Source organism: Carassius carassius, chromosome 49, assembly GCF_963082965.1.
Source record: "Carassius carassius chromosome 49, fCarCar2.1, whole genome shotgun sequence".
NCBI lineage: Eukaryota > Metazoa > Chordata > Actinopteri > Cypriniformes > Cyprinidae > Carassius > Carassius carassius.
The window spans coordinates 9,245,915-9,257,185 of record NC_081803.1 but is presented as its reverse complement, the minus strand read 5'-3'; the positions used below and the strand labels follow the sequence as shown (position 1 = coordinate 9,257,185).

Here is an 11,271-nt window from a genome sequence, read left to right as displayed (position 1 = left end):
CTTCTCATCCTCATCCTTTTTACCCTCCTCCTCATTCTTCTCATTATCCATATCCTTCTCAGCCTCTTCCTCATTCTTCTTATCCTCCTCCTCGTTCTTCATCTCCTTCTCTATTTCCTTCTCATCTTCCTCCTCATTCTCCATTTCCTTCTCATCCTCCTCTTCATTCTTTATCTCCTTCTCTATTTCCTTCTCATCTTCCTCCTCATTCTCCATTTCCTTCTCATCCTCCTCTTCATTCTTCATCTCCTTCTCTATTTCCTTCTCATCCTCCTCCTCATTCTCCTCTTTCCCTTGCGGTCAGTGTCGTATTTTATTATTATTAAATGTACATAGTACAACATATCCAGTGGTTATAACCAACGCTTCTATATTTAGCTGTAGATCAGCTGTAGACCAGCATAGATACTCTACACTGCTTAACACGGTGCCATATATTTCAAGAATAAAGTTCACATGATCATGTGCCATTTTAAATGCTAATACAGAGGGGTATATACGCTTTTATCGGTGTAGGATGATGACGTGACTCAATACAACAGCTGACTAAATTTTAACGTTCTAAACGCAGATTTGTTGCCATTATTGGAACTGAAATGTTGAATAAACCCTGAAACACATGAGATCGTAGTGATGTGGTGAATCTGGCCAATCGTGAACAGCTGTGTCATCATCAGCGCTTCAGCTGTCTCTCTGGAGAAACTCATAGACTGTAAAAGAAATGGACACAGCGACCCCATTGGATTCAACAGAGAAAAATGAAGTCACTTAGAAGCACGCACTTCCTGGGGGTCGGGCGTACTGCGCAGACTCAAACTGAGCTTGATGACGTTAAATGTCACGTGAGCAACCTGTAAGTCCTCTAATCGCTGTGCCAAGAGAAATCTGAATCACCCACCGAATCTTGCAGAGAAGGCGAGCGTGAACAGGAGCGCATTTTGGTAAGTGTTCTGATTAATTATCTCCCTTGACTTTATGCCTCCACATCCCCCCGATAGCCTCATAGACAGTAAAAGATTGCCTGCGAGCTTCTCCTCCTGTCCATACGGTAATTTCTCTACTGTGCGACAGAGTCGCTGGTTATGACGCAATCATTAGCCTATTTTTTACAAAAACAGCTTCTACGGAACCATAACATAAGATACAAGGTAATGGAGCCTTTTATACATTTTCGTGTTGAAAAATTAATCATGAGAACATGAACTTCATCACTGCATTTGCAGGAATTGTACAATCTTTTTTCTTATTAACTCATGAAACAGCCTAACACAATATTTTTACTCTAATAGCTTATCTTTCCCCACACATATGAACTGTGATCAAGCACACTGAAAAAACATGCAAGAATTAAATCAGTGAAATGATAGAAAAGACAGATGCATTATCTGTGCTAGTCAGTTCGCCTCACTTGAGCGAATATATCTTCACTTATATATCTTCAGTTCTCTCTTCACAGCAGTTCAGTCAGTGTACTGTTTGAGTAAATGAATTACTCCGGGGTATTGGTTTGTTTGAACTCAGAGGGAGTGTCAGCCACATTAAAAAAGTTAACAGCTTAAGTCATTTGTGGATTAATGCGTATTAGAGATGCGAACCGTTTAAAACTATTCAGTTTGATTTGGTGAACTGAATGATTCGTTCGCGAACCGGATATCCAGACTGCTTTGATTTGAACTCTCTCTCACAACAGACATGGAAGAGAAGACAATGCTGAATAAAGTCGTCGTGTTTGCTATTTTTGGACCAAAATGTATTTTCGATGCTTCAAAAAATTCTAACTGACCCTCTGATGTCACATGGACTACTTTGATGATGTTTTTCTTACCTTTCTGGACATGGACAGTATACCGTACACACAGCTTCAATGGAGGGACTGAGAGCTCTCGGACTAAATCTAAAATATCTTAAACTGTGTTCCAAAGATAAACGGAGGTCTTACGGGTTTGAAACAACATGAGGGTAAGTTATTAATTACATAAATTTGCTATCTGGGTGAACTAACCCTTTAAGTAATGTCAGGCATGCTTTTGGTGTTGTATGAAAGTAAACTGTGAAAAGTCTTTTGTAATTGAATTGTGAAATGTAATCTGATGTGTATGTTAGTATATCAAATATTTAAAATATATTTAAAGCAAAACAATAGGTAACTATGCAAAGGAACTAGACAGATCTCTTCTCCCACATTTTATTCAGTTTTTTTTTTTTCATTTAATGAACTCACTTATTTTATTACTGTTGTGCCAGCATTTGTATGACATTTTGTATATACATTTAAATTGTGCTTACATACCTTTCTTTTGTAAAAAAAAAAAAAAAAAATAGTTTTTAGATTATATGTGTTTTACCTTAACCAAAATGAGTATAACATACTTGTCTCACATACTTTAAAACCATGAAAAATACTTACAAACAAAAACTGAGATAAATTGAACTTAATAATAATATCGGAGCCTAAAGTCCTTTTAACGCTTTATTTTAAATACCGGAGTGATACAAAATGACTGGTGATCTTTAACTGAATGATGTACAAATACTAACTGAAGACTGGAATCTCATTTATATTGCAGAGAACTCTCTTGATGTAAATTGTATATTTGCAAGACATTTCTGGTCGAATTATTACAAAAGTTTTATATTGCTAAACTTGTGTCAGAAAGGTGTGTGATGTTCGTCTGGCAGTATGATCTGTGAAATCCTCTTCTGACAGATCCATTGAAAACTTTCCATGTTTTTCTAGATTTCATTTTGCATTTTCATATTTTTGGTGTCAAACTAACCCTTGATTCTGTAATGGTGGGAGAGTGACAATGGAGTTGGAGATCCACTTGCAGGCTTTATTATAAAAGAGCGAATACTACCGAAAACAGTATTTCTCAATGTGTGTATGTGAGTGTGTGACTTAAATAGTCTTCATGATTGGAAACAGGTGAGTCTGTAATCAGTTCCTACGTATTGGAATTATGGGAAATGGAGTTCAGTATGAAAAGGTGGTGGAGACTTCTGGTGGCAAGCGAGGAATGACAGGGACTGGATACATGACAGTGTCTCTCCTGGAGTGGGCTGTGTTGTTCTCATCATCTGTGTTTGTGTGGGCAGTATTTATGCAGAAAGGAACTTCAACACAGTGCTGAAGTACACTGGATGTGTTTGCACTTCTCTACAGTGTGGATTTAATAATTTTTAATGGGATTTAAATGCAATTAAGACATAGTCATTCATCGCCTTTATGTTTAAATTCATTTATGATAAAATTCATTCAGTCAGACCATTCTTTAACACCATCACAGACAAGGCTTAAGTTACACATATTATAGGAGGCCAAGTAAATACAAATTCAGTGGTTTTTAAGATCAGATGTTTGTTTTATCTTGATCATCAAGTTTGCATTGTAGCTATCACATCTAACATACTTGTCTCACATTCTATTTTAATTTATGAAAAATGAATACAAACCAAATCCTGGGATTGATTAATGCAAATGCTGCAGTCTTAACTCCTGTTTAACACTTTTGTTTTATTCAAACTTGTTTTAAGTACTGGAGTGTTTTGCAGAGACTGGTGATGTATAACTGGATAATGTACAAATAAAAAATGAAGACTGAAACCTCACTTATAAATTGAAAAACTCTGATGTTCACTTACAAAGCATTTGTGGCTGAATGAAACACACTTCTGGAGACCCATTTTGCACATTTTGTATTTTGGACATGAAATGGGAGTCAAAATGTGCGGTTGTGGGCGTCTTCCAGATACAAGGTTGAGAAACACTTTTAAATGATAATCAATTATTACAAAAGTTTTGATTGTTGAACTTGTGTCAGAAAGGTGTGTGATGTTCCTATGGTAGAATGAACTGTGAAATCCTCTTCTCACAGATCCATTGATAAGTTGTATCACATGCAACATCAAGCCAGCCTAGTAAATTATCCCACCCTGGCTGTGGCACAGCTACAGTCACAACACAGTCCTCTTCTACACCGACTTGTCCTCCATTTGGCTCTCCTGACGCCCAGAAGCTGACACTACAGATCAGAATTTGATGTTCAGTGCTGTTTTCTGTGTGATATGATACTGACTGTGAGAATAATTAGTTTAATTCAGTAATTTCTCACCTAGAGTTCAGTGTGCTGTTGTCTACCCATTTCCATCTGCCCTCCACTTCACTGTCAGTCAGGCCAATATAAAATAAAGCATTACCAGACATGTTGTGAATGAAATCCTGAGCAGATAAAAAGGTTGCACATTTATATCATTAAATACACATTTCATCTGACCATCTCACATTGATCTGCTAAACACTGTAAACACAATCTCTCACTCACTTTTTCCTCTCTGTTGTTTATGATGATCAGATCTGCTCCTCTCTCTGTACAGTATCTTCTGCTCTCAGTCCAGTTCTTCTTCTCTTTGGACATGTAGTAAAAACTGGACTGATAGCAAGTCCATCCAACTGTTAACAGAACCAGTTCAGCAGTTAGCTTTTTACTCCCATTTACACTCATCATTTTTTTCAATGCGGAAGCTATTTTCTGTGAATGTGTGAGACTTGTATACAAAGCTATGGTAAAACAATTTGCACTACAGACAGGTTTGTTTATAATTACAACAATAAATTAAATAATATGGTAAGAAACACCAGTTTATCAAGCAACTAAAAACGCTGTTTTGTACAGCTAAAATACGTGGAAGCAAACGACACTGGAAAAAAATTATTAAAAATGGAAATTAAAAATAAGGTGGAAAGCAAATAACTACACAGAGTAAAGAAACTTTACCACAGAAACGAAGTTCATTGGTCAGGTTTGTGTTCTTGAGTATTAGCTGCTCTCTCTCATTGGTCAGGTTTGTGTTTTTGAGTATTAGCTGCTCTCTCTCATTGGTCAGGTTTTCATTCTTGGTTATGAACTGTTGTCTCTCTTGAGTGAGTGTGACACACAGCACTATGACTGCAGTCAGCAGAAGAACACACAGCAGCACCAAACACACTACAGCTGCTCTGTAGTTTCTGACCATCACTGAATCACTTCCTGAAGAACAAACATGCTGTTATTCTCTTTATTTATCCATTTAACACAGCAAACACATCAGTTCAGAGCATCAAAACTCAGTGAATTATTAATATCAGTACCTGTGACTTCAGATGCGTTCAGATTTGTTTCCCCTTCTCTACAGTGTGGATTTAGTTCATTTTAATGTGATTTAAATACATATATAAACAAATATAAAGTAATTAATTGTCTTTATGTTTAAATTCATCAGGGGCTTGTACATTTTGACAGTGGTTGCTGCTGGAAATCTTTTATTTGCTGCCACATCAGCAGTCCAGAGCCGTGATCAGTTTACAGTTTTAGCAGTGGCTACATTTACATGTTTTTTTAAAGGGATCCCCAAGACATGTATAGCTTAATATAATATAAATTATGTCTCTTATTGAAAAATGTAACAGAAAACCTGTGAAAAATGTATGTTGTTTAAAAAAATCTACATCGTTTTTACACTGAGGGGGCTGCCATTACTTTATGTGTACAGTACATTCTACGTTGGTGATTTCAAATGGTTCCACTCCGTGAGCTACAGGTGCTTTTTACAGTGACACAACTCCGAAAATAAACACAAGAAAATAAAATACTGATACAAATATCACATTGTGTGGCTTTTGGGTGTAATTTTCAGTCGGAGGGCAGCAAAAGAAGCGATATAGGATTTCACTGATTTCCTAGCAATAAGAAGAGGAGAAAAGAATGGGAAGATGCATGTGGACGAATAAAATGTCCTAAAGACCCGCTTTTTTCGTTCCACTTCAGCCCTGATGCCTTTGAGGTTTTTAGTGGACCACAGTTACTGAAACAGCTTACAAACAGCTGAGACAAGAAACGCTTTGCCATCCTGTTAGGAGGTAAACATGCCAACGCTAATTGTGATGCTGCGGCCGCTGGAGGAGTTTCTCAGCGCGGATTTCCCTCGAGATTCGGGGCGTTTAGACTCCTTGTGGGGAAAAATCGATGGTATGGCATTTGGTTTAAGCCTATATTTATATCCATCACCACCTGTAAGCTCTTTCAGTCACTGTAGTCATCATATCAGTATTTTATTTTCAGAGTTGTCTATTCCGACTTGTGTTGTGGTTAAAACAGCAACAGGTAGAGGCAGTAGCTCACAGAGTGTAACTATTTCACGTAATCAGAATAATGGTTTTCTATTACATATTTCAATAAGAGACATAATTTATGGTATATTAAGCTACACATGTCTTAATACCCTGGGATCCCTTTAAGAAGCGTGAGTTATTTCATGATTTTCAAGGAGATAAACTTGTTTAACAGAACTGCTGTCAGTATCTGTTTCAGGTTTGTCAAATCCTAACCATCTATTGGTTTCTGTTGCATTCCAGTTAAATTCCATTTAATTAAAAAAAAAATTTTTAATATATATTTTACACAGTTTTGTACTGTGATTTATACTGAAAAATACTAAAAATACTGATTAGGCAGAGTAAAAAAAAAAAAAAAACCATTGTGAAAAGTCTTTTGTAATTGAACTATGAAATATTATCTGATGTGTATGTTAGTATATGTATGACAGCAATAGGTTATATTTTGTCTCAGGTTTTCCTGTTGTGACAGGCTTTTCTAAAGTGATTATTATATTTAAATAAAAACCATAGGCGGCTGTGAAGTGGAACTAAAGAGATCTGTTCTCCATCCATTTCTTCTTCCGTGTTTTTTTTTTTTTTTTTGTGATCTAATCACTTTTATTACTGCTATGCCAACATACTTTTGCATTTTACCCCTAAGAGGTTTGTTTAAGCAACATTAAGTTAAATTGTACTTACATTTGTATTTCTTAATAGCAAGCTACAGTTTTAAAGGCTTTTTGCACTTACTGTAAACATTATGTACAAATTTTACTTATCTTTGCACTGAATAGTGGCAGATACTGTTTGGTGTTTTTTTGCCTTATGATAAATTGCACTAACTTCGAAATCATCAGGTATGTCAGCGACAGCAAGCGAGCAGCTTGTGATAAGACTCATGGAAAGAATATGTGAATGAAGATGTGAACTCTTGAGAAACAAGCACATTGCATTGAGTAATTAATAATACTAAATAATTAATTTTGTGTTCTTTATAATCAAATGTTCCTAATCTTTACATTCAGAGGCAGATTGTCGACAACAGCCATTATAGGATAGTTTGTTGTTTGATCTTACTGACTTAGGAGTCCTCTTCACTACTCCTAACCTTTCACAGATTTAGGAGCTAGTTTTAGAGCTAAAATGCTTTGTGAAATACTCTTAGAGCACAAATTTAGGAGTCCTAAATTTAGGATTGACACATCCATTGATTTTAAGATTTTCTCCTAAATATGCGAGTTATGAGCTACTTTTAGTCTTAAGTTGTTTTGTGAATACAGGACCAGATGTGTTTTATCTTAACTCTCATTATGATGTTTGCATTGTAACTATGTGACTGAACATGTGAATGAAACTTTTGCCTTGTTTCTTTAATCTTGCAGATGATTTTTGGTGGAGTGTGCAGTATTTTGCATTGTAACAATCACATCTAACATACTTGTCTCACATACTATTTTCATTCATGAAAAATGAATACAAACCAAACCCTGTGTGACCGGCCTTTATCTTCTCTCTGCGTTGTTTTGATATTTTAACCAGACCGGACAACAAGAGATTATTTGGACCACGTTTTATTCTGAATGAATAAAAAGGATCCGTGGCCTTTCTCCACAATTTCTACATTGACCTTTGCCCAGCTGCGCTTACTGCGAACCGTCATCATATTACAATCATTAAATGGAACTGCATATGATTAAATCAACAATATTTAACATTTTTCTCAAAGTAAAACATTTTACATGAATTCAAAACAACAATATTAACAGAAACATGGATAGAAAACATACCTGAATGAATAAAAAGGAAAATGTATGAAAACAAAAGTTAATCCGTGGCCTTTCTCCACAATTTCTACATTGACCTGCCAGTCAAAACAGATTTTAGCCACGGAATTTACACGGTTAATAAACACCAAAAGAAAATACATACTTCATGTTACCCAACCTCTATTAGTGTTACAATAAGATTAAACTGTATTTTTAATTTAAAAAAAAATACATATTAGAAAAAAACTAATTTAAAACCTTTTTAGTGAGAGCTCCAGCAGAACTCACCTTTCCCCAGCTGCGCTTATCGCGGACTGCAGGAAAGCAACCGGAAACAGTGTTGCCAGATTGGAAATGCCCAAGTATCGTACCAGAAGTTCAAAATTATCGTATTTGGAAGAAAATTATCGTACACGAGTCAAAAGAGTTATTTATCTATTCTAAACCAACAACATTTTGACACGACCTGCAAATTAACACAATAGATAACAAGGCTTATTGTTGGACGGAAGCAGTGAGACAAAATACTATCCCATTATTTTCAGTGACTGTCTGCATCGCGGCGCATATTAAAACATATAAAAATGATTTTTAACACTTGCTTCGTCGCAACCAGTGAAGAAGGAATTTAGCTGTTTCTGCGTGGTGCAGCTAACTCCACATCTGAGCCGCTGTCATCGGAATCCTGCGTGTTGCCAGATGTTGAAGGGGTTCTTGCTGTCATGGACCGCAACTATTGCAGGGCACTCTCCTGCATTCTTAACACACCCTGAGGTGCACACGAACGCATTTAGAGTGTCTGTAATGAGCCGATTTCGTGTATGAGTAAAGAAGTCCTATGACTGCAACTACCATCATTTAAATTTCAATAAAATTATGAAATTATCATACATTACGGGATTTTTTTCATTATTGATCGTACATCGTACAGAGATAAAAATTATCGTACAAATACGATAATTATCGTACGTCTGGCAACACTGACCGGAAACAAACTCTTAAAGGGACCACATACTATATTTTAACAATTACAAAATAACACTGAAAAATGTACATACAAGGATAGAAACAGCTCAAATACCATCCCAGATGAAAGAAAAATTCCCATAATCGAAAAATAATTATATAAATAAAAAATAATTGATAATAACAAAGGGAGGGATTTTGTGTGAAATTAATAAATTTATATAACACCTGTTACATCTGGGATGAATTAATATTAATAATAATGCATCCTTAACTCCTGTTCAACATCTTTGTTTTATTCAAACTTGTTGTAAGTACTGGAGTGTTTCATAGTGACTGGTGATGTATAACTGAATAATGTACAAATAATCAGAGATGGGACCAAGTCACACATGTGCAAGTCTCAAGTAAGTCTCAAGTCTTAACCTTCAAGTCTCAAGTAAGTCCCAAGTATTTTTTTTCTTGGGCAAGTCAAGTCACAAGTTATGTCAAGTCAAATCAAGTCAAGTCCAAGTCAAGTCACCTTATTATTGTAATTTACCTGCAGAATCTGATCTTAATAAAGTTAAAAGACAAGATATAAGTAACAGTAAATTAAAATAATTTGGATTTACTTTGTAAATACTCATGTTCAGTAAAATACATCATGGAATCAAACAAAATTGTAACTTCATAAAATTATTTATTTTTCACTTCTGCCAACAGAAATGTTTTGCATTTTCAACATTGACTCCATAAAACAAATAACAGCTAAACATCCAACAGACTCCTCTCTGAACACCCCCCTCTCTCTCTCTCTCTCAAGTTCAAGTTGCTTTATTGGCATGACATTTGAGTTACAGTATTGCCAAATTTAGCATTTAGATACAGAATAAAATATGATTACAATAAAATACAATACAATTAAAATAGCAGCAGCAGATAATATTTCTAATATTAATAATAGTAATTATATACAATTAAGAATATCAAATAAAACAGTTGAATATAATAAATTATCCCTTTCGTATGGTGTGTATGGTGTGTATGGTGTATAAATATTTAACAGCTATTGTGACTGCCGTCTCATTCTCTCCAAGTATATAGAGTAGTTTCTCTGAGTCATTTAGAGACAAGAATGAAGGATTCAAAGCTTCAAACTGTGGGAAGAATGTTTCTCTTGTAGTGCTGAATTTGGGACAGACAAGAAGGAAGTGTTTCTCATCCTCTGTTTGATTCAGCTCACAGTGCTTGCCTCTCTTCTCTTGGTAGCCAGGATCTTTTATGTCTACCAATCTCTATTTCCAAATCATGATCACGGAGTCGATATTTTGAAAGGATTTGTCTTTCTTTTAATTGCTTGAGTGATAAGTAATTTACCAGTTTTGTGGTTCTGTTTAGGGCCGAATAACACTGGAGTTTGGTTTGCAGCTCAAATTCATTTTTTCATTTTTCATCATAATTATACTTCAGATTTTTGTCAATTAGTTTCTGAATGTTGGGGTTGTGATTGGAATCAGACTCAGTTTGGGTTTCCTTCATCAGGTGAAGCACGAGTGTCTCTCTCTCTCTCTCTCTCTCTCTCTCTCTCTCTCTCTCTCTCTCTCTCTCTCACACACACACACACACACACACACACAATCTCTCTCTCAGAGTACATCCGTAAGTCATTACCTCTATTACAAGGTATTGCACTTGCAAAATATAAGATTCGAGAGTCTTGTCTGCAAGCCGAGCACGATGTGGCCTATCCCACCATGTATGCGCCACCGGTATGCGCGCTCATAATGGAAGCAAGACACGCTCGACGCCTCAGGGGCGCAACTGTCTGAGCGCTTTGGAAACAAGGAGAAAGCGGCGCAACTAGCGATTTCCACGCGTTTTTAGGCGCAAATTATTGACAACAAAAACGATGACCCTCGGTACCCCTCAAGCTGAGATGTTGATGTGATGTGATATCTGATCTAAGTGGGCGTGGTCTGCGTAAGGTAGAGAGGGCATGACTGATGATAGTGTCCTGGTCCAGTCATGACAACGCGATTCTCAGCCTGCGCTCCAGCTGAGTAATTAATTTTATTAAAAAAAAATAATAATTTATATATTTTATATTCAAACTGAAAACATAATGTGATTAACACTCAAGTCATTCAAGTCATCGTGTCTCAAGTCAAGTCAAGTCCCGAGTCTTTAACTTCCAAGTCCGAGTCAAGTCTCAAGTATTTTATTTTTTTGTCAAGTCAAGTCACAAGTCATAAAAATAGCGACTCGAGTCGACTCGAGTCCAAGTCACCAAGTCACAAGTCCCCATGTCTGCAAATAATAAATGAAGACTGAAATCTCACTCATAAATTGGAAAACTGGCGTTCACTCAGAAAGCATTTCTGGTTGAATGAAACACACTTCTGGAGACCCATTTTGGCATATTAT

General features: G+C 36.1%; 2 protein-coding genes across 6 annotated transcripts in view; one reads left to right on the top strand and one right to left on the bottom strand.

Annotated features, from left to right (window-relative positions):
* Positions 1-11,271, top strand: part of cadm2a (cell adhesion molecule 2a) — a 470,143-nt gene that overhangs the window by 301,453 nt on the left and 157,419 nt on the right. The gene's annotated exons all lie outside the window — the stretch shown is intronic.
* LOC132132305 (C-type lectin domain family 4 member C-like) overlaps positions 3,495-11,271 on the bottom strand; it is a 52,841-nt gene continuing 45,064 nt past the window's right edge. For 2 of the 3 annotated variants that reach the window (XM_059544694.1, XM_059544692.1), the window contains exons 2-5: positions 4,776-5,027; positions 4,323-4,450; positions 4,113-4,219; positions 3,495-4,022 (exon numbers count right to left, since the gene is read on the bottom strand). In XM_059544694.1, the coding sequence (XP_059400677.1) occupies positions 3,839-4,022; positions 4,113-4,219; positions 4,323-4,450; positions 4,776-5,027 (671 nt within the window). In that variant the 3' untranslated portion in view covers positions 3,495-3,838. The remainder of the gene's footprint in view (positions 4,023-4,112; positions 4,220-4,322; positions 4,451-4,775; positions 5,028-11,271) is intronic. The other variant, XM_059544693.1, reaches the window with a different exon arrangement.